Genomic DNA, 24033 nt, shown 5'->3' with positions numbered 1-24033 from the left:
TGTCCTGTCCTAGTTTATCCTAACTGGAATCTCGCTGATTCGTTTAGGAATATGGCATATGCGCAACGTGGTGAAGGCAAAGATGAGGAGGCGAGAAAAGGAGGGGGTAGGGAGGTCTGTGTGAACAGGTGGTGAATTGGAATAAGAACGTTATTGTAACAAGTGCAGGACAGGTGTGTATGTCTGTGCGTGATTTAGCTTGCCTGGTACTATGTGATCAATCAATGCAATAGTCCCAAAAGTGCAAACAGGACCATGCTCAGTGCAAATCAAGGGCACCTCCATATGCCTTTGACATAAAACCATGGTCTGGTCTAATCTCTGGTGGACACTAGGTAACATAAAGTAGATTAGATGAGCGTATTACACACATTCATAGGCTTGCAGATGTAATCACAGGTTACAGTGAAATTCTTATCCGCCGAGACTGTATGGTACATAGACTGTATGGTACATAGACTGTATGGTAACATAGACTGTATGGTAACATAGACTGTATGGTAATATAGACTGTATGGTACGGAGACTGTATGGTTCCTCCCTCTGAGCCTGGTTCATATCTAGATTCCTCCCTCTGAGCCTGCTTCCTCTCTAGGTTCCTCCCTCTGAGCCTGCTTCCTCTCTAGGTTCCTCCCTCTGACCTTGCTTCCTCTCTAGGTTCCTCCCTCTGAGCCTGCTTCCTCTCTCGGTGCCTCCCTCTGAGCCTGCTTCCTCTCTAGGTTCCTCCCTCTGAGCCTGCTTCCTCTCTAGGTTCCTCCCTCTGAGCCTGGTTCCTCTCTAGGTTCCTCCCTCTGAGCCTGCTTCCTCTCTAGGTTCCTCCCTCTGACCTTGCTTCCTCTCTAGGTTCCTCCCTCTGAGCCTGCTTCCTCTCTAGGTTCCTCCCTCTGAGCCTGCTTCCTCTCTAGGTTCCTCCCTCTGAGCCTGCTTCCTCTCTAGGTTCCTCCCTCTGAGCCTGGTTCCTCTCTTGGTTCCTCCTTCTGAGCCTGGTTCCTCTCTTGGTTCCTCTCTAGGTTCCTCCCTCTGAGCCTGCTTCCTCTCTAGGTTCCTCCCTCTGAGCCTGGTTCCTCTCTAGGTACCTCCCTCTGAGCCTGCTTCCTCTCTAGGTTCCTCCCTCTGAGCCTGCTTCCTCTCTAGGTACCTCCCTCTGAGCCTGCTTCCTCTCTAGGTTCCTCCCTCTGAGCCTGCTTCCTCTCTAGGTTCCTCCCTCTGAGCCTGGTTCCTCTCTTGGTTCCTCTCTAGGTTCCTTCCTCTGAGTCTGCTTCCTCTCTAGGTTCCTCCCTCTGAGCCTGCTTCCTCTCTTGGTTCCTCTCTAGGTTCCTTCCTCTGAGTCTGCTTCCTCTCTAGGTTCCTCCCTCTGAGCCTGGTTCCTCTCTTGGTTCCTCTCTAGGTTCTTTCCTCTGAGTCTGCTTCCTCTCTAGGTTCCTCTCCATGTTCCTCCCTTTGTGCCTGCTTCCTCTCTAGGTTCCTCCCTCTGAGCCTGCTTCCTCTCTAGGTTCCTCCCTCTGAGCCTGGTTCCTCTCTAGGTTCCTCTCTATGTTCCTCCCTCTGAGCCTGCTTCCTCTCTAGGTTCCTCCTTCTGAGCCAGCTTCCTCTCTAGGTTCCTCCCTCTGAGCCAGCTTCCTCTCTCGGTGCCTCTCTATGTTCCTCCCTCTGAGCCTGCTTCCTCTCTTGGTTCCTCTCTAGGTTCCTTCCTCTGAGTCTGCTTCCTCTCTTGGTTCCTCTCTAGGTTCCTTCCTCTGAGTCTGCTTCCTCTCTGGTTCCTCTCTGGTTCCTCCCTCTGAGCCTGGTTCCTCTCTGGTTCCTCTCTAGGTTCTTTCCTCTGAGTCTGCTTCCTCTCTAGGTTCCTCTCCATGTTCCTCCCTTTGTGCCTGCTTCCTATCTAGGTTCCTCCCTCTGGGCCTGCCTCCTCTCTAGGTTCCTCCCTCTGAGCCTGGTTCCTCTATTGGTTTTCTCTGGGTTCCTATGTGGTTCCTGCCTCTGAGTCTGCTATCTCTAGGTTCCTCTCTAGGTTCTTTCCCAAGTGCATTCCCCCTGGGGAGTTTTCCTGCCCAATGTGCTTCTGCCTGTTCTATGTGGTTTTAGTCTGGGTATATGTGGTTTTAGTCTGGGTATATGTGGTTTTAGTCTGGGTATATGTGGTTTTAGTCTGGGTATATGTGGTTTTAGTCTGGGTGTATGTGGTTTTAGTCTGGGTGTATGTGGTTTTAGTCTGGGTATATGTGGTTTTAGTCTGGGTATATGTGGTTTTAGTCTGGGTATATGTGGTTTTAGTCTGGGTATATGTGGTTTTAGTCTGGGTGTATCTGTGGTTTTAGTCTGGGTATCTGTGGTTTTAGTCTGGGTATATGTGGTTTTAGTCTGGGTATATGTGGTTTTAGTCTGGGTATATGTGGTTTTAGTCTGGGTATATGTGGTTTTAGTCTGGGTTTCTGTTTTAGTGTGGGTATTGTGGTTTTAGTGTGATGTATATGTGGTTTTAGTAAAATATGTGGTTTTAGTGTGGGTATATGTGGTTTTAGTCTTATATTAAATTTAGTGTGACATTTGTTTTAGTGTGGGTATCATGCCAGTTTTCATTGGGGGTGTTTATATTGGTTCTGTGGTTTTAGTGTGGGTATATGTGGTTTTAGTCTGGGTATCTGTGGTTTTAGTCTGGGTATCTGTGGTTTTAGTCTGGGTATCTGTGGTTTTAGTCTGGGTATCTGTGCCCAGTCTGGGTATTTGTTTTAAGTCTGGGTATCTTGTTTTAGTCTGGTTATCTGTTCCCCACCACCTAGTCTGGGTATCTGGTTTTAAACCAGTCTGGGTATATGTGGTTTTAGTCAGAAAGTAAAAGCTGTGGTTTTAGTCTGGGTATCTGTGGTGCGTTGAAGGTATCTGTGGTTTTAGTCTGGGTATCTGTGGTTTTAGTCTGGGTATCTGTGGTTTTAGTCTGTATCTGTGGTTTTAGTCTGGGATCTGTGGTTTTAGTGGGTATCAGTGGTTTTAGTCTGGGTATCTGTGGTTTTAGTCATATCTGTGGTTTTAGTCTGGGTATATGTGGTTTTAGTCTGGGTATATGTGGTTTTAGTCTGGGTTATTGTTTTAGTCTGGGTATATGTGGTTTTAGTCTGGGTATATGTGGTTTTAGTCTGGGTATATGTGGTTTTAGTCTGGGTATCTGTGGTTTTAGTCTGGGTCATATGTGGTTTTAGTCTGGGTATATGTGGTTTTAGTCTGGGTATATGCTGGTTTTAGTCTGGGTATGTGGTTTTAGTCTGGTTCATATGTGGTTTTAGTCTGGGTAGCTGGGTTTTAGTCTGGGTGATCTGTGGTTTTAGTCTGGGTATCTGAGTCTGGGTATATGTGGTTTTAGTCTGGGTATATGTGGTTTTAGTCTGGGTATATGTGGTTTTAGTCTGGGTAAAAGTCTGGTGAGCTGGTTTTAGTCTGTAAAAGCAGGTGAGCTGGTTTTAGTCTGGGTATATGCTGGTTTTAGAGTAAAAGCAGGTGAGCTGGTTCATAGTCTGGGTGAGCTGGTTCATAGTCTGGGTAAAAGCTGTGAGCTGGTTTAGTCTGGGTATCTGTGGTTTTAGTCTGGTATCTGTGGGTTTTAGCTGGTTCATATGTGTGGTTTTAGTCTGGGTATATGTGTGGTTTTCTGGTTCATAGAGTAAAAGCAGGTGGCTGGTTCATAGTCTGGGTATATGTGGTTTTAGTCTGGGTATCTGTGGTTTTAGTCTGGGTATCTGTGGTTTTAGTCTGAGCTGGGTTTTAGTCTAAAAGCAGGTGAGCTGGGTTTTAGTCTGCAGGTGAGCTGGTTTTAGTAAAAGTATCTGTGGTTTTAGAGCTGGTTTTAGTCTGGGTATATGTGCAGTTTTAGCTGGTTCATAGAGTAAAAGGTTTTAGTCTGGTTATAGAGTCTAAAAGCAGGTGAGCTGGTTTTAGAGTAAAAGCAGGTGAGCTGGTTTTAGAGTAAAAGCAGGTGAGCTGGTTTTAGTCTGGGTATATGTGGTTTTAGTCAGGTGATCTGTGGTTTTAGTCTGGTTCATATGTGTGGTTTTAGTCTGGGTATAAGTGGTGGTTTTAGTCTGGGCAGGTGAGCTGGTTCATAGAGTAAAGTCTGGGTATATGGTTTTAGTCTGGGTATCTGTGGTTTTAGTCTGGGTATAAGTGGTTTTGGTTCTGAGTAAATGTGGTTTTAGTCTGGGTATATGTGGTTTTAGCTGGTTCATATAAAAGTGAGTGGTTTAGTCTGGGTAAATGTGGTTTTAGTCTGGTTCATATGTAAAAGCAGGTTTAGCTGGTTCATAGAGTAAAAGCAGGTTTAGTCTGGGTATCTGGGTATATGTGGTTTTAGTCTGGGTATATATGGTTTTAGTCTGCAGGTGAGCTGGTTTAGAGTAAAAGCAGGTGAGCTGGTTTTAGTCTGGGTAAAAGCAGTCTGAGCTGGTTTTAGTCTGGGTATAGTGGTTTTAGTCTGGGTATATGTGGTTTTAGTCAGGTGAGCTGTGGTTTTAGAGTGGGTGAGTGGTTTTAGTCTGGGTAGTGGTTTTAGTCTGGGTGAGCTGTGGTTTTAGAGTGCAGGTGAGCTGGTTCATAGAGTGGGTATATGCTGGTTTTAGTCTGGGTATATGTGGTTTTAGTCTGGGTATAGTGGTTTTAGAGTGCAGGTATGTGGTTTTAGTCTGGGTAAAAGCATGTGGTTTTAGTCTGGGTATATGTGGTTTTAAAAGCTGGTGAGCTGGTTTTAGAGGGGTAAAAGTCAGGGTGAGCTGGGTTTTAGTCTGGGTGAGCTGGTTTTAGTCTGGGTATATGTGGTTTTAGTCTGGGTAGGTGAGCTGGTTTTAGTCTGCAGGTGATGCTGGTTTTAGTCTGGTAAAAGCACTTTGTGACAGCTGGTTCATAAAATATGTTTGATTGATTGAGGTGAATGTTCATAGATTAAATTAGATGACATTTGTATTCAGTGTGAGCTGGTTCAGAGTAAAACATCAGGGGGCTGGTTTATATTGGTTCTGTAAAAGCAGGTGAATGGTTCATAGAGAAAAGCAGGGAGTGGAATCAGCTGGGTCGTTCACTGAGCCCAAAAGCAGGTTTGTTTTAAGTGATTTGTTCATAGAGGCAAAGCAGGTGAGCTGGTTCCCCACCTTGTCGGCTCTGGCAAAACCAGCAATATGATGTAGATACAGAAAGTAAACAGCGTAGTGGTTCAAGAGTAAAAGCAGGTGAGCTGTTCAAGCGCAAAGCTCAACCTCTCCGCAGGTGAGGCTGGTGTACATGTGAAGAGTAAAAGCAGGTGAGCATGGTTCACAGTGTAAAAGCATCTCGCCCATCTCAATATCTGGTGCTGCTTCATGAGCAAAATCAGGTGAGCTGGTTCTAATTAATATGGGGAAACTATTCTTTTTAAATAGTTTTATCAAAGAAACATTGAACATCTAATAGGTGAGCTGGTTCATAGAGTAAAAGCAGGTGAGCTGGTTCATAGAGTAAAAGCAGGTGAGCTGGTTCATAGAGTAAAAGCAGGTGAGCTGGTTCATAGAGTAAAAGCAGGTGAGCTGGTTCATAGAGTAAAAGCAGGTGAGCTGGTTCATAGAGTAAAAGCAGGTGAGCTGGTTCATAGAGTAAAAGCAGGTGAGCTGGTTCATAGAGTAAAAGCAGGTGAGCTGGTTCTTGGCCATTTTCTGCTGTTATGTGGTGGAAAACTGAGCAGGTGGAGCATTACGTCAATCTTGTTACTCATAGATAGATAGGATGGAAATGTTGTAACAATAAAACATTTTTTTGTGAAACATTCAATTGCCACTCCTTTCTGCACACAAAAGCTTCCACTCTCCCTGCTGTCACAAGGGGATTCATGGCTTATTTAACAAGAAATCAGGTCAGCCCTGTTACTTTATTTGGCACTTAATAGGCATTTGTTCTAGTCAATGGTTTATTTAACCTCTTGAAATGGGAAAACACGTTGTTTATGAAGGCGAATATGTGCTATTTATGACAAAATCAAAAAATGTTTTAATAGGAACCGTTTGTTGGAATGCTGGATCCTAAGTGAGGAAGCATCCAGGTGTTTTGGACCACAACACCGGCCTCTATTTTACCTCAGGATGCAGGAAAGCAGGTCCAAATCATTGGCCATGAGCTTTAATACATAATACTAGTCACTTTAAATAACTGGTTTTTATAATGTTTACATATCTTTCATTAGCATCTCATATGTATATAGTGTAAACCATCTACTGCATCTTGCCTATGCCGCATAGATATATTTATATGTACATATTCTTATCCATCCCTTTACATTTGTGTATAAGGTAGTTGTGAGTGAATTGTTAGATTACTTGTTAGAATTACTGCACTGTGAGCTAGAAGCACAAGATTTCGCTACACTCACATTAACATCTGCTAACCATGGGATTTTATTTGAATGCCAATGTTGAGGTTTGAAGCTGGTTCATTAGATTTTTTAAAGTGTTGAGCTGTTAAGATTAGATGTTGGTCAGATCATTTTCAGCATAAGTGAAAAGACCTTGTAAGATTCAACTCAATATTAGAAAGGTGTTCTTAATGTTTTGTACACTCAGTGTCATGCTGGTATGTTTCATATTCTGCATCAGTGATCAAATAGAGGTTGAGCTGTCAATGTCCACCAGAGGAGGACATAGGACCACTAATAATTACTCAAGATATACCTGCTTTGCAGCAGTAACAGTTTGGAGCTTGTCAGACCACTGGTTTCAGTCCCAAAGCAGGTGAGCTGGTTCATCCCACCGAGAAAAGCTGAGGTGAGCTGGTATTTCTAGTTAAAGAGTCAGGGGTGAGCTGGGTCATAGAGGTTAAAGCAGGTGAGCTGGTTGACAGAGTAAAATCTGGTGAGCTGTCCCTGAACAGGCAGTTAACCCACTGTTCCTGGCCGTCATTGAACATTAAATTTGTTCTTAACTGAGCTGGTTCAATAAAGGTAAAAGCAGGTGAGCTGGTTCTCTGACAGAGTTAAAGCAAGTGAGCTTGTTCCCTTTTTTAATTATTTTTTTAATTTCACCTTTATTTAACTAGGTAGGCAGGTTGAGAACTGGTTCTCATTTAGAACTGCGACCTGGCCAAGAAAAAAGCACAGGAGTTCGAGCTGAGTTACACAGAGTAAAACAAACATACAGCAATGGTTACAGTAGAAAAATAAAACAAAAAGTCTATATACAGTAAAATAAGGAAGGTAAAAGCAGGTGGCTGGTGGCATAGAGGAAAAGCAATTAAACACTGGTGAGCTAGGATGTGCAGAAGATTAATAAAAGCAGGTGAGCTGGGGTCAAAGGAGAAAATAAATGAGCTGGTTCATAGGGAAAAGCAGGTAGAGATGGTTTACAGAGTAAAAGCAGGTGAGCTGGTTCATAGAGGTTCTTAAAGCAGGTGAGCTGAGTCTCAGCTTCAGTGAAAGCAGGTGAGCATGGCAGCAGAGAACTGGAAGGAAAGGCGACCAAACGAGGAATGAGCTGGTTGACATAGATAAAAGCAGGTGAGCTGGTTCATAGAGTAAAAGCAGGTGAGCTGGTCTCATAGAGTAAACCTGGAGCAGGTGAGCTGGTTCATAGAGTAAAAGCAGGTGAGCTGGTTCATAGAGTAAAAGCAGGTGAGCTGGTTCACAAAGTAAAAAACAGGTGAGCTGGTTCATAGAGTAAAAGCAGGTGAGCTGGTTTATAAATTAAAAGCAGGTGAGCTGGTTCAGTTTTAGAGTAAAGCATGAGTGAAGGATGGTTCAAATAGAGTAAAATTTTGCAGGTGAGCTGGTTCAGTTTGGAAGAGTAAAAGACACCTAGGTGATTTGTAGTTGTCCACATAGAGAAAATCCAGGTGATGCTGGTTCATAGGTAAAAGCAGTGATGAGCTGCATTTAGTTTTACCAGCATTTAAGAGCAAAAGGCAGGTGAGAGTTGCATGGTTCTCATCTGGAGAGTAAACAGCAGGTGAAAGCTGGTTCATAGAAGTAAAGCATGGTGAGCTGGTTCAATAGAGAAAAAGCAGCAAGAGCTGGTTCATTGAGTAAAAGCAGGTGAACCCTGGGCACCCCATAGAGTAAAAGCAGGTGAGCTGGTTCATAGAGAAACAGGTGAACTGGTTCAGAGAAGTAGTTGGTGAACCAGGCGAGGGAATCATTTGAGAAAAGCAAGGTGAGCTGGTTCATAAGAATGTAAAATTGCAGGTGAGCTGGTTCGATGAATACGGCTGCATAGTAATGTCTCTTATGGTGGTTATGATATCGTTTAGGAGCAGGTTGAGCGTGGCTGAGGTGCACCCATGACCTGCTCTGAAATTGACCAGCTGAGCTGGTTAAATTAGAGTTATCGGTGGTGACAGTGTGAGCTATCTTCAGTGCAGTGGAGCTGGGAGCAGGTGATTCTGGTTCACAGTGTTAAACAGGTGAGTTGGTTCAGGATGCACATTTCTGTAAAAGCAGGTGAGCTGGTTCATAGACTGCCTGCAGGTGATTGGTTCCTGACTTCCTGAAAAGGTGATCTGGTTCATAGAGAAAGCCAGGTGAGTGCTGGTCAAGGGCAGTAGAGTAAAAGCAGGGCTGAGTTCCTGGTTCTAGATTTTTTGAAAGGGGCGAGCTGGTTTAAGAGTGAAAGCAGGTGAGACCAGGCATCCTCATGAGGGATGAGGTCAACATCCTGCCAGGGTGAGCTGGTTCGATAGAGTAGCAGGTGAGCTGGTGTTTTAGAGTAAAAGCAGGTGGGCTGTTATAAGGGGTGGTCGATCTCAGAAACGGAGCAGGTGAGGCAGTGATTGCTGAGATCTTGTTGAAAACAGCAGAGGTGTATTTAGAGGGCAAGTTGGTTCGTATATCTATGAAAGCCCATGTTACCGGATTTGGGGTGGTACCTGGTAGGTTCATTGAGATTGAGGAAAAGCATGTCCCAGTTTAGGTCACCTAGCAGCACGAGCTCTGAAGATAGATGGGGGCTGTTCACATATGGAGTCCAGGGCTGAGCTGGGGGTGAGAAATGGTCATAGCAAGCGGCAATGGTGAGAGACTTGTTTCTGGAGAGGTGGATTTTTAGAAGTAGAAGCTCAAATTGTTTGAGTACAGACCTGGATAGTAAGACAGAGCTTGCAGGCTATCTCTGCAGTAGATTGCAACACCACCCCATTTGGCAAATCTATCTTGTTGGAAAATGTTATAGTTAGGGATGGAAATATCAGGGGTTTTGTGGTCTTCCTGAGCCAGGATTCAGACACTGCTAGGACATCTGGGTTGGTGGATGGCTTAGTGAATAAAAAAACTTAGGAGGAGGCTTTAATGTTCAACATGCATGAAACCAGGGCTTTCTCCCCCAGGACACATTTGCTTCCCCCTCCTCCCCTCCCCTATCCTTATTTATAGCTTCATGTAAATAAGATGGAAGGGAATATAGGTGCCCAGAGAACTGATACTGAGAATTTGTCCCAAATGGCACATTTTTACAGTGCACTACTTTTGACAAGGGCCCTATAAAGGACAATGGGCTCTGGTAAAAAGTAGTGCACTATATTGGCATCCCCAGGCACTTCATATACCTGCTATAAACATCATCTATTATATAATGGAGGATATAAACATAATGGATTATATAATGGAGTGATATAAACATAATCTATTATATAATGGAGGATATAAACATCATGGATTATATAATGGAGGATATAAACATCATGGATTATATAATGGAGGAGGGTAGAGGATATGTGGTGATTAATATAAACATCATGGATTATATAATGGAGGAGGGTAGAGGATATGTGGTGATTAATATAAACATCATGGATTATATATATGGAGGAGGGTAGAGGATATGTGGTGATTAATATAAACATCATGGATTATATAATGGAGGAGGGTGAGGATATGTGGTGATTAATATAAACATCATTGATTATATAATGGAGGAGGGTAGAGGATATGTGGTGATTATTATAAACATCATGGATTATATAATGGAGGAGGGTAGAGGATATGTGGTGATTAATATAAACATCAAGGATTATATAATGGAGTCTTGGATATGTGGTGATTAATATAAACATCATTGATTATATAATGGAGTTGGGTAGAGGATATGTGGTGATTAATATAAACATCATGGATTATATAATGGAGGAGGGTAGAGGATATGTGGTGATTAATATAAACATCATGGATTATATAATGGAGGAGGGTAGAGGAGATATGTGGTGATTAATATAAACATAATGGATTATATAATGGAGGAGGGTAGAGGATATGTGGTGATTAATATAAACATCATGGATTATATAATGGAGGAGGGTAGAGGATATGTGGTGATTAATATAAACATCATGGATTATATAATGGAGGGTAGAGGATATGTGGTGATTAATATAAACATCATGGATTATATAATGGAGGAGGGTAGAGGATATGTGGTGATTAATATAAACATAATGGATTATATAATGGAGGAGGGTAGAGGATATGTGGTGATTATTATAAACATCATGGATTATATAATGGAGGAGGGTAGAGGATATGTGGTGATTAATATAAACATCATGGATTATATAATGGAGTTTGTAGAGGATATGTGGTGATTAATATAAACATCATGGATTATATAATGGAGGAGGGTAGAGGATATGTGGTGATTAATATAAACATCATGGATTATATAATGGAGGGTAGAGGATATGTGGTGATTAATATAAACATCATGGATTATATAATGGAGGAGGGTAGAGGATATGTGGTGATTAATATAAACATCATGGATTATATAATGGAGGAGGGTAGAGGATATGTGGTGATTATTATAAACATCATGGATTATATAATGGAGGAGGGTAGAGTATATGTGGTGATTAATATAAACATCATGCGTTATATAATGGAGGAGGGTAGAGGATATGTGGTGATTAATATAAACATCATGGATTATATAATGGAGGAGGGTAGACATATTTGGTGATTAATATAAACATCATGGATTATATAATGGAGGAGGGTAGAGGATATGTGGTGATTAATATAAACATAATTTATATAATGGAGGAGGGTAAGGATATGTGGTGATTAATATAAACATCATGGATTATATAATGGAGGAGGGTAGAGGATATGTAGTGATTAATATAAACATCATGGATTATATAATGGAGGAGGGTAGAGGATATGTGGTGATTAATATAAACATCATGGATTATATAATGGAGGATTAGAGGATATGTAGTGATTAATATAAACATCATGTTTTATATAATGGAGGAATAGAGGATATTTGATTATTATAAACATCATGGATTATATAATGGAGGAGGGTTGAGGATATGTGGTGATTATTATAAACATCATGCTATATAATGGAGGAGGGTAGAGGATATGTGCTTATTATTATAAACATCATGGACTATATAATGGAGGAGGGTAGAGGATATGTGGTGATTATTATAAACATCATGGATTATATAATGGAGGAGGGTAGAGGATATGTGGTGATTAATATAAACATCATGGATTATATAATGGAGGAGGGTAGAGGATATGTGGTGATTAATATAAACATCATGGATTATATAATGGAATGGTTTACCAGGATATGTACTGATTAATATAAACATCATGGATTATATAATGGAGGAGGGTAGAGGATATGTAGTGATTAATATAAACATCATGGATTATATAATGGAGGAGGGTAGAGGATATGTAGGCCATCATGGATTATATAATGGAGGAGGGTAGAGGATATGTAGTGATTAATATAAACATCATGGATTATATAATGGAGGAGGGTAGAGGATATGTGGTGATTAATATAAACATCATGGATTATATAATGGAGTCGGGTAGAGGATATGTGGTGATTAATATAAACATCATGGATTATATAATGGAGGAGGGTCAGAGGATATGTGGTGATTAATATAAACATCATGGATTATATAATGGAGTCGGGTAGAGGTGTATGTGGTGATTAATATAAACATCATGGATTATATAATGGAGGAGGGTAGAGGATATGTGGTGATTAATATAAACATCAAGGATTATATAATGATCGGGTAGAGGATATGTGGTGATTAATATAAACATCATTGATTATATAATGGAGTTGGGTAGAGGATATGTGGTGATTAATATAAACATCATGGATTATATAATGGAGGAGGGTAGAGGATATGTGGTGATTAATATAAACATCATGGATTATATAATGGAGGAGGGTAGAGGATATGTGGTGATTAATATAAACATAATGGATTATATAATGGAGGAGGGTAGAGGATATGTGGTGATTAATATAAACATCATGGATTATATAATGGAGGAGGCAGAGATATGTGGTGATTAATATAAACATCATGGATTATATAATGGAGGAGGGTAGAGGATATGTGGTGATTAATATAAACATCATGGATTATATAATGGAGGTAGAGGATATGTGGTGATTAATATAAACATCATGGATTATATAATGGAGGAGGGTAGAGGATATGTGGTGATTAATATAAACATCATGGATTATATAATGGAGGAGGGTAGAGGATATGTGGTGATTAATATAAACATCATGGATTATATAATGGAGGGTAGAGGATATGTGGTGATTAATATAAACATCATGTTATATAATGGAGGAGGGTAGAGGATATGTGGTGATTAATATAAACATCATGGATTATATAATGGAGGAGGGTAGAGGATATGTGGTGATTAATATAAACATCATGGATTATATAATGGAGGGTAGAGGATATGTGGTGATTAATATAAACATCATGGATTATATAATGGAGGAGGGTAGAGGATATGTGGTGATTAATATAAACATAATGGATTATATAATGAAGCTTTGATGAGGGTAGAGGATGGTGCAGAGTCAAAATCAGAACAAATAGATTTGAGTTGGTTTAACATACTGGCCCTTTCCTAAGTAGTTGGGACACATTCAGAGTGACTTGTGAGAAGCTGGTGATTGGTTAACTGCAAAGGCCCCTCCCTCTAGTTATCCATGGCTTGGTGATTGGTTAACTGTAGAGGCCCCTCCCTGTGGTCCTCCCTGGCTTGGTGATAGGTTAACTATAGAGGCCCCTCCCTCTGGTCCTCCCTGTCTGTCTCCTTATAGGTGGGTCCTGCAGCCTCTCCTCTCCTCACACTCCAACCCTGCTCATCTCTCAGCTGGACAGTAAGGGCCGTTCACACCACACTGACAACATGCTGGGGACACTCTGCACTCTCTTCACTGCTCTAACATGTAAGGATTTACTGTTCGTTCATTCTGATTCTAAAGAATTCAAAATACGTTTTACATTCATGTATGATTTATTGTCTTAATAAATGGTGTGTTTAATTCCCACAGATGTCAGTTGCCAGAAAGCAGTGACACAGACACCTTCAGTACTGACTGTCAGTACAAAGGGGACTGCAGCTTTTCACTGTGACATCACCAAAGATGAAAACAACTATGTAATCTGGTATAAACAGGTTCCAGGAGGAGCTCCTCGGTATGTGTTAAGGTTTCACCATACTCACTCCTCTCCTGATCAATATGGATCTGGTTTCTCCTCTGATCGTTTCACATCTAAAGCCACGTCTGATAAGGATTATCAGTTTATAATCAGCAATGTGGAGGAGACAGACTCAGCAGTGTATTACTGTCAGACATGGGACAACTCTGTTAAAGTGCACGTATCACAGTGATATAAACCATGACAAAAACCTCCTCACCAAACACACTCACTTCTGCTTTCAGATGTTCTGAATATAGACACTAACTGAATGTCAAGTCATCCTGAACCAGTGTGTCTGCAGTAGGAGAACATTCCATGCTTGTGTTTTACACAAAACCCTTCACACATTTACTAGAATGTTCTCATTAACAATTACACCAAGTTGTCACAAAGCATGATTGATAAAGTGATATTCCAGAAGGTTCCGTCCTAACAGAAGACTCCATGTATCAGACAACCTCCATGATAGTCAGTCCCCTGGTTTACAGTAGAGACATATTACATCAACAGTCATTTAGTGATGTATTATTAGTTCAGAACCCCACTATCAGGTCCAGATTATATTATCATTATGTTATTATCTATATTATGACATACTGATATAAATTAACTAACATAAATTAGAAGAAACAGAATACTGATCTTTACAATGCAACAAAACAAATACAATATGTTTATGAAATAGTCTTCTCTGAAATATTTCAATTTTTTATAGTTTAATAGTGACTCTAATTGAAATGTATGTCACAGTTATGAAAATATAGGATACATCCAGTTATTATTTAGAAATCTGTCTGTTGGTCTTGTGAAGACCCAGATACAGTTAGTTTGAGAGTAGATCGTGATTGGTTAACTGTAGAGGCCCCTCCTTCTGGTCCTTCCTGGCTTGGTGATTGGTTAACTGTAGAGGCCCCTCCCTCTGGTCCTCCCTGTCTGTCTCCTTATAGGTGGGTCCTGCAGCCTCTCCTCTCCTCACACTCCAACCCTGCTCATCTCTCAGCTGGACAGTAAGGGCCGTTCACACCACACTGACAACATGCTGGGGACACTCTGGACTGTAACCTGGGGACTGTTGATAATAGAGACAGACACTCTGGACTGTAACCTGGGAACTGTTGATAATAGAGACAGACACTCTGGACTGTAACCTGGGAACTGTTGATAATAGAGACAGACACTCTGGACTGTAACCTGGGAACTGTTGATAATAGAGACAGACACTCTGGACTGTAACCTGGGGACTGTTGATAATAGAGACAGACACTCTGGACTGTAACCTGGGAACTGTTGATAATAGAGACAGACACTCTGGACTGTAACCTGGGAACTGTTGATAATAGAGACAGACACTCTGGACTGTAACCTGGGGACTGTTGATAATAGAGACAGACACTCTGGACTGTAACCTGGGGACTGTTGATAATAGAGACAGACACTCTGGACTGTAACCTGGGGACTGTTGATAATAGAGACAGACACTCTGGACTGTAACCTGGGGACTGTTGATAATAGAGACGGCCACTAAGGACTGTAACCTGGGGACTGTTGATAATAGAGACAGACACTCTGGACTGTAACCTGGGGACTGTTGATAATAGAGACGGCCACTCTGGACTGTAACCTGGGGACTGTTGATAATAGAGACAGACACTCTGGACTGTAACCTGGGGACTGTTGATAATAGAGACGGCCACTAAGGACTGTAACCTGGGGACTGTTGATAATAGAGACAGACACTCTGGACTGTAACCTGGGGACTGTTGATAATAGAGACAGACACTCTGGACTGTAACCTGGGGACTGTTGATAATAGAGACGGCCACTAAGGACTGTAACCTGGGGACTGTTGATAATAGAGACAGACACTCTGGACTGTAACCTGGGGACTGTTGATAATAGAGACGGCCACTAAGGACTGTAACCTGGGGACTGTTGATAATAGAGACAGACACTCTGGACTGTAACCTGGGGACTGTTGATAATAGAGACAGACACTCTGGACTGTAACCTGGGAACTGTTGATAATAGAGACGGCCACTAAGGACTGTAACCTGGGGACTGTTGATAATAGAGACAGACACTCTGGACTGTAACCTGGGAACTGTTGATAATAGAGACAGACACCCTGGACTGTAACCTGGGAACTGTTGATAATAGAGACAGACACTCTGGACTGTAACCTGGGAACTGTTGATAATAGAGACAGACACTCTGGACTGTAACCTGGGGACTGTTGATAATAGAGACGGCCACTCTGGACTGTAACCTGGGGACTGTTGATAATAGAGACAGACACTCTGGACTGTACCTGGGGACTGTTGATAATAGAGACGGCCACTCTGGACTGTAACCTGGGGACTGTTGATAATAGAGACAGACACTCTGGACTGTAACCTGGGGACTGTTGATAATAGAGACGGCCACTCTGGACTGTAACCTGGGGACTGTTGATAATAGAGACGGCCACTCTGGACTGTAACCTGGGGACTGTTGATAATAGAGACAGACACTCTGGACTGTAACCTGGGGACTGTTGATAATAGAGACGGCCACTCTGGACTGTAACCTGGGGACTGTTGATAATAGAGACAGACACTCTGGACTGTAACCTGGGGACTGTTGATAATAGAGACAGACACTCTGGACTGTAACCTGGGAACTGTTGATAATAGAGACAGACACTCTGGACTGTAACCTGGGAACTGTTGATAATAGAGACAGACACTCTGGACTGTAACCTGGGAACTGTTGATAATAGAGACAGACACTCTGGACTGTAACCTGGGAACTGTTGATAATAGAGACAGACACTCTGGACTGTAACCTGGGGACTGTTGATAATAGAGACGGACACTCTGGACTGTAACCTGGGAACTGTTGATAATAGAGACAGACACTCTGGACTGTAACCTGGGAACTGTTGATAATAGAGACAGACACTCTGGACTGTAACCTGGGGACTGTTGATAATAGAGACAGACACTCTGGACTGTAACCTGGGGACTGTTGATAATAGAGACAGACACTCTGGACTGTAACCTGGGGACTGTTGATAATAGAGACAGACACTCTGGACTGTAACCTGGGGACTGTTGATAATAGAGACAGCCACTCTGGACTGTAACCTGGGGACTGTTGATAATAGAGACAGACACTCTGGACTGTAACCTGGGGACTGTTGATAATAGAGACGGCCACTCTGGACTGTAACCTGGGGACTGTTGATAATAGAGACAGACACTCTGGACTGTAACCTGGGGACTGTTGATAATAGAGACGGCCACTAAGGACTGTAACCTGGGGACTGTTGATAATAGAGACAGACACTCTGGACTGTAACCTGGGGACTGTTGATAATAGAGACAGACACTCTGGACTGTAACCTGGGGACTGTTGATAATAGAGACGGCCACTAAGGACTGTAACCTGGGGACTGTTGATAATAGAGACAGACACTCTGGACTGTAACCTGGGGACTGTTGATAATAGAGACGGCCACTAAGGACTGTAACCTGGGAACTGTTGATAATAGAGACAGACACTCTGGACTGTAACCTGGGAACTGTTGATAATAGAGACAGACACTCTGGACTGTAACCTGGGAACTGTTGATAATAGAGACGGCCACTAAGGACTGTAACCTGGGGACTGTTGATAATAGAGACAGACACTCTGGACTGTAACCTGGGAACTGTTGATAATAGAGACAGACACCCTGGACTGTAACCTGGGAACTGTTGATAATAGAGACAGACACTCTGGACTGTAACCTGGGAACTGTTGATAATAGAGACAGACACTCTGGACTGTAACCTGGGGACTGTTGATAATAGAGACGGCCACTCTGGACTGTAACCTGGGGACTGTTGATAATAGAGACAGACACTCTGGACTGTACCTGGGGACTGTTGATAATAGAGACGGCCACTCTGGACTGTAACCTGGGGACTGTTGATAATAGAGACAGACACTCTGGACTGTAACCTGGGGACTGTTGATAATAGAGACGGCCACTCTGGACTGTAACCTGGGGACTGTTGATAATAGAGACGGCCACTCTGGACTGTAACCTGGGGACTGTTGATAATAGAGACAGACACTCTGGACTGTAACCTGGGGACTGTTGATAATAGAGACGGCCACTCTGGACTGTAACCTGGGGACTGTTGATAATAGAGACAGACACTCTGGACTGTAACCTGGGGACTGTTGATAATAGAGACAGACACTCTGGACTGTAACCTGGGGACTGTTGATAATAGAGACAGACACTCTGGACTGTAACCTGGGGACTGTTGATAATAGAGACAGACACTCTGGACTGTAACCTGGGGACTGTTGATAATAGAGACAGACACTCTGGACTGTAACCTGGGGACTGTTGATAATAGAGACGGCCACTCTGGACTGTAACCTGGGGACTGTTGATAATAGAGACAGACACTCTGGACTGTAACCTGGGGACTGTTGATAATAGAGACAGACACTCTGGACTGTAACCTGGGGACTGTTGATAATAGAGACAGACACTCTGGACTGTAACCTGGGGACTGTTGATAATAGAGACAGACACTCTGGACTGTAACCTGGGGACTGTTGATAATAGAGACGGCCACTCTGGACTGTAACCTGGGGACTGTTGATAATAGAGACAGACACTCTGGACTGTAACCTGGGGACTGTTGATAATAGAGACGGCCACTCTGGACTGTAACCTGGGGACTGTTGATAATAGAGACAGACACTCTGGACTGTAACCTGGGGACTGTTGATAATAGAGACAGACACTCTGGACTGTAACCTGGGGACTGTTGATAATAGAGACGGCCACTCTGGACTGTAACCTGGGGACTGTTGATAATAGAGACAGACACTCTGGACTGTAACCTGGGGACTGTTGATAATAGAGACAGACACTCTGGACTGTAACCTGGGGACTGTTGATAATAGAGACAGACACTCTGGACTGTAACCTGGGGACTGTTGATAATAGAGACGGCCACTAAGGACTGTAACCTGGGGACTGTTGATAATAGAGACGGCCACTAAGGACTGTAACCTGGGGACTGTTGATAATAGAGACGGCCACTCTGGACTGTAACCTGGGGACTGTTGATAATAGAGACAGACACTCTGGACTGTAACCTGGGGACTGTTGATAATAGAGACAGACACTCTGGACTGTAACCTGGGGACTGTTGATAATAGAGACAGACACTCTGGACTGTAACCTGGGGACTGTTGATAATAGAGACAGACACTCTGGACTGTAACCTGGGGACTGTTGATAATAGAGACAGACACTCTGGACTGTAACCTGGGGACTGTTGATAATAGAGACAGACACTCTGGACTGTAACCTGGGGACTGTTGATAATAGAGACAGACACTCTGGACTGTAACCTGGGGACTGTTGATAATAGAGACAGACACTCTGGACTGTAACCTGGGGACTGTTGATAATAGAGACAGACACTCTGGACTGTAACCTGGGGACTGTTGATAATAGAGACAGACACTCTGGACTGTAACCTGGGGACTGTTGATGATAGAGACCACCATTATGGACTGTAACCTGGGGACTGTTGATGATAGAGACCACCATTATGGACTGTAACCTGGGGACTGTTGATGATAGAGACCACCATTATGGACTGTAACCTGGGGACTGTTAATGATAGAGACCACCATTATGGACTGTAACCCGGGGACTGTTGATGATAGAGACCACCATTATGGACTGTAACCTGGGGAATGTTGATAAGAGTGCTGCTCGTTGGTATAAACAGGTTCCAGGAGGAGTCCCTCAGTACGTGTTAAGGTGGTACCACACTGGTTGGAGATCTGTAGAATATGGTTCTGGTTTCTCCTCTCCTAAATTCACATCTAATCATCAGTCTAAATCAGATTATGTTTTGATTATTAACAATGTGGAGGAGACTCATCAGTGTATTACTGTCAGACTCAAAATGACTCTCCTATCACAGTCATATACACCATGACAAAACCTCCTCACCAAATACACTCACTTCTGCTTCATGGCAGAGGGGTGAACTCTAAGAAACAGCAGTTGATCAGTGATTATTATAACATTATATACAAGACACAATGGGAGATCTGGAAATGGAAGAACCATCCATTACTACATGTCAAAAAGATTATAAAAAGACATTGTCTGAAAGGAAACTGATGTTGTCTCTCTTGTTGTGATCATCATCATCATCAGGTCAATACTGCATCATATGGATATTGCTTTAACTGATGGATTTAAAAGGACCAGACACAAACAGCAGAATATGATGCTACACTCTATTCTGTTACTTCATAGAGAGAAACTCTAGAAAAGCCTGAGATGTTTGTAGAGAGATTGAAGCTCTGTCTGAATGGGATGTTTCAGTTCCTGTCCTCTCAGTAGAGAGATTGAAGCTCTGTCTGAATGGGATGGTTCAGTTCCTGTCCTCTCAGTAGAGAGATTGAAGCTCTGTCTGAATGGGATGTTTCAGTTCCTGTCCTCTCAGTAGAGAGATTGAAGCTCTGTCTGAATGGGATGGTTCAGTTCCTGTCCTCTCAGTAGAGAGATTGAAGCTCTGTCTGAATGGGATGTTTCAGTTCCTGTCCTCTCAGTAGAGAGAGTGAAGCTCTGTCTGAATGGGATGGTTCAGTTCCTGTCCTCTCAGTAGAGAGAGTGAAGCTCTGTCTGAATGGGATGGTTCAGTTCCTGTCCTCTCAGTAGAGAGAGTGAAGCTCTGTCTGAATGGGATGTTTCAGTTCCTGTCCTCTCAGTAGAGAGAGTGAAGCTCTGTCTGAATGGGATGTTTCAGTTCCTGTCCTCTCAGTAGAGAGAGTGAAGCTCTGTCTGAATGGGATGTTTCAGTTCCTGTCCTCTCAGTAGAGAGAGTGAAGCTCTGTCTTAATGGGATGTTTCAGTTCCTGTCCTCTCAGTAGAGAGAGTGAAGCTCTGTCTGAATGGGATGTTTCAGTTCCTGTCCTCTCAGTAGAGAGAGTGAAGCTCTGTCTGAATGGGATGGTTCAGTTCCTGTCCTCTCAGTAGAGAGAGTGAAGCTCTGTCTTAATGGGATGTTTCAGTTCCTGTCCTCTCAGTAGAGAGAGTGAAGCTCTGTCTGAATGGGATGGTTCAGTTCCTGTCCTCTCAGTAGAGAGAGTGAAGCTCTGTCTTAATGGGATGTTTCAGTTCCTCCTCTCAGTAGAGAGAGTGAAGCTCTGTCTGAATGGGATGTTTCAGTTCCTGTCCTCTCAGTAGAGAGAGTGAAGCTCTGTCTTAATGGGATGTTTCAGTTCCTGTCATCTCAGTAGAGAGAGTGAAGCTCTGTCTGAATGGGATGTTTCAGTTCCTGTCCTCTCAGTAGAGAGAGTGAAGCTCTGTCTGAATGGGATGTTTCAGTTCCTGTCCTCTCAGTCGAGAGAGTGAAGCTCTGTCTGGATGGGATGTTTCAGTTCCTGTCCTCTCAGTAGAGAGAGTGAAGCTCTGTCTGAATGGGATGTTTCAGTTCCTGTCCTCTCAGTAGAGAGAGTGAAGCTCTGTCTGGATGGGATGTTTCAGTTCCTGTCCTCTCAGTAGAGAGAGTGAAGCCCTGTCTGAATGGGATGTTTCAGTTCCTGTCCTCTCAGTCGAGAGAGTGAAGCTCTGTCTGGATGGGATGTTTCAGTTCCTGTCCTCTCAGTAGTGAGAGTGAAGCTCTGTCTGAATGGGATGTTTCAGTTCCTGTCCTCAGTAGAGAGAGTGAAGCTCTGTCTTAATGGGATGTTTCAGTTCCTGTCCTCTCAGTAGAGAGAGTGAAGCTCTGTCTGAATGGGATGTTTCAGTTCCTGTCCTCTCAGTAGAGAGAGTGAAGCTCTGTCTTAATGGGATGTTTCAGTTCCTGTCCTCTCAGTAGAGAGAGTGAAGCTCTGTCTGAATGGGATGTTTCAGTTCCTGTCCTCTCAGTAGATGGGATGGGATGTTTCAGTTCCTGTCCTCTCAGTGAGAGAGTGAAGCTCTGTCTGAATGGGATGTTTCAGTTCCTGTCCTCTCAGTAGAGAGAGTGAAGCTCTGTCTGAATGGGATGTTTCAGTTCCTGTCCTCTCAGTAGAGAGAGTGAAGCTCTGTCTGAATGGGATGTTTCAGTTCCTGTCCTCTCAGTAGAGAGAGTGAAGCTCTGTCTGAATGGGATGTTTCAGTTCCTGTCCTCTCAGTAGAGAGAGTGAAGCTCTGTCTGAATGGGATGGTTCAGTTCCTGTCCTCTCAGTAGAGAGAGTGAAGCTCTGTCTGAATGGGATGGTTCAGTTCCTGTCCTCTCAGTAGAGAGAGTGAAGCTCTGTCTGAATGGGATGGTTCAGTTCCTGTCCTCTCAGTAGAGAGAGTGAAGCTGAATGGTATGGTTCTTCCTGTCTGAATGGGATGGTTCAGTTCCTGTCCTCTCAGTAGAGAGAGTGAAGAAGCTCTGTCTGAATGGGATGGTTCAGTTCCTGTCCTCTCAGTAGAGAGAGTGAAGAAGCTCTGTCTGAATGGGATGGTTCAGTTCCTGTCCTCTCAGTAGAGAGAGTGAAGCTCTGTCTGAATGGGATGGTTCAGTTCCTGTCCTCTCAGTAGAGAGAGTGAAGAAGCTCTGTCTGAATGGGATGGTTCAGTTCCTGTCCTCTCAGTAGAGAGAGTGAAGCTCTGTCTGAATGGGATGGTTCAGTTCCTGTCCTCTCAGTAGAGAGTGAGGAGGTTATTGTACAGCTGTGTAAACAAACTGAATCACTGTGGTATTCGGACAAGGAACCAAGCTCATTGTCACTGGTGAGTTCCCTTTATTTAACCTTATATTTTTGTATTCAAGGCTTTTTGTAAAACGTAATAGTTAATAGAGTTACATATTTAACATTATATTCTTCTTTCATATTTATTTAGTGTAATTAACCTACTTTGTGGACTGATTATCAAGAGTCATGAACACCATGTGACATCTTCATAACCTACAGTACATCTGAAGTTGTTGATTTCACATTTAAACTTAAAACACATGATGGACTATTTGACCATGTCGGTTACTGCTGTCACTTGACAACACTACTCATTTATAATGTCTCACACAATAATCATCTATTTACTCAGAGGTAGATTTGAATGTGAATGCTACATAAAGTTGTATCAACCTTTAAGGTATTGGTCCCACATTATATTAAATAATGATAAAACCATGTATATGGTAGTTACACAATGTTGCTACATGATTCATTACATTGCAGGCTACGACATTACAGTTGGTAACTCTGTTTGCTGGGTGACTAGTAGTAGGATGTATGTTTGATTGTATCCCTCATTCAGCACATCTGACTACTTGATTATGTTTAAACGTAGAGATCTGAACTCATTATCCACTTGTACAGAAATCTGCTTCACCTCTGAAAAGTCACATATGGAGAGTTACTTAGGAAGTTTAAACTAAGACCAGGTACAAACAGAGATTTGTGAGTAACATGTAACAATATAATTACATGGTTTTAGTGCCTTTTAATTTACGAGGCCAGAATGTTAATTTTTTGTAGCCTTTGAGAAAACGTCGTATTTTTTTATTCTACAGTATAATCACACAACCCCGTTTCATTCTACTAATATATCAAATGATTTTGTGTAATATGTATTCTGCTCATTCCATTGGTCCAGACTCTACCCTCCCTCCGCCTGTCTTGACCATCCTCCCTCCGTCCAGTGAAGAGTTGAAGTCCAGCAAAGTCACCCTGGTGTGTCTGGCCAGTCAGATGGCCATGGGCTACGCTGATGTCAGCTGGACAGCTGGAGGGAATCCGGTCACCGGCGGCATCGCTACGAGTGGCCCGGTACCGCAAACCGACAAGACGTTCCAGCTCAGCAGCTGTCTGACCGTTGACACGTCAGAATGGAACCAGGACAAAGTGTTCTCATGTAAAGTCACCGCGGGATCCAAGTTCGCTGAGAAAGGCATCAAGAAGTCTGAATGCAGCACTGAATAGCCTGAGAACCATTGTAATGTCAAATTGATTTTCTACATCACTTTTCAAGATAATGTTAATGCATTAGAAGTTTAACCTACATATATTCATTATGTTCCATAAAAGATAAATAGCTAATCATACTGATATAATAGGCTACATGATAAGTAGACTTGTTGTATTTGAAATGGGTTGTTTTGCAGATTTATAATAGAGGACTAGTTAAAGCTTTGCTGTATTGTGGATATTCAATAAAGAACATTCTAAAGAACACGTGTTTGTATTAGAGCATGTTGATGAGCATCAGTGTTAGCAGCTCTACATGAGGGGGAATTTAACTGAACTCAAATAGATCAGCCTGCTCACTGACTTTAGTCCAGATCCAGAAATAGTTGATGTAGATATCCAGGATGTAGGGCAGGTTTACTGTAATGTTAATGAATAACCAGAGATGGACCACACGTTTAGTTGATGTAGATATCCAGGATGTAGGGCAGGTTTACTGTAATGTTAATGAATATCCAGAGATGGACCACACGTTTAGTTTATATTAAAACTTCACATTATTGAGAACCTTCATTAGTATGATATGAT

General features: G+C 42.6%; 3 protein-coding genes across 13 annotated transcripts in view; 1 reads left to right on the top strand and 2 right to left on the bottom strand.

Moving 5' to 3' along the window:
* Nucleotides 1–32: 32 nt before the first annotated feature.
* On the top strand, nt 33–23710 carry LOC127930199 (immunoglobulin lambda-1 light chain-like). Its single transcript, XM_052519770.1, has 5 exons — nt 33–173; nt 13101–13229; nt 13335–13663; nt 22234–22267; nt 23135–23710. Exons 2-5 carry the CDS (start codon nt 13190–13192, stop codon nt 23458–23460), a joined length of 729 nt encoding a protein of 242 aa, XP_052375730.1. The 5' UTR covers nt 33–173; nt 13101–13189; the 3' UTR covers nt 23461–23710.
* LOC127930192 (uncharacterized) lies at nt 14421–20003 on the bottom strand. Of its 4 annotated transcripts, XM_052519758.1 has the most exons (5): nt 18545–20003; nt 17728–18458; nt 16353–16567; nt 15494–15536; nt 14997–15063 (listed from the first exon to the last, which is right to left on the bottom strand). In XM_052519758.1, the coding sequence occupies exons 1-4, from the start codon at nt 19088–19090 to the stop codon at nt 15523–15525; spliced, it is 1506 nt and encodes a 501-aa protein (XP_052375718.1). In that variant the 5' UTR covers nt 19091–20003; the 3' UTR covers nt 14997–15063; nt 15494–15522. The 4 variants fall into 4 exon arrangements, with proteins under 4 accessions (XP_052375717.1, XP_052375716.1, XP_052375715.1 ...); XM_052519757.1 differs by lacking the exons at nt 14997–15063; nt 15494–15536 and adding an exon at nt 14421–14547; XM_052519755.1 differs by having other exon boundaries at nt 14880–15063; nt 17728–20003.
* The window catches only part of LOC127930190 (uncharacterized), a 115666-nt gene continuing 106377 nt past the window's right edge, over nt 14745–24033 (bottom strand). For 2 of the 8 annotated variants that reach the window (XM_052519715.1, XM_052519709.1), the window contains exon 8: nt 15439–15579. The gene's annotated coding sequence lies outside the window, so the exon portion shown is untranslated. Of the gene's footprint in view, nt 14763–15438; nt 15580–16119; nt 16138–17063; nt 17170–24033 lie in introns of those variants that run through there. The other 6 variants (XM_052519716.1, XM_052519711.1, XR_008137142.1 and 3 more) reach the window with 5 other exon arrangements.

The sequence above is a fragment of the Oncorhynchus keta genome, chromosome 5, assembly GCF_023373465.1.
Source record: "Oncorhynchus keta strain PuntledgeMale-10-30-2019 chromosome 5, Oket_V2, whole genome shotgun sequence".
In the NCBI taxonomy this organism is placed as follows: domain Eukaryota; kingdom Metazoa; phylum Chordata; class Actinopteri; order Salmoniformes; family Salmonidae; genus Oncorhynchus; species Oncorhynchus keta.
This window is presented reverse-complemented; position numbering and strand designations above follow the sequence as displayed.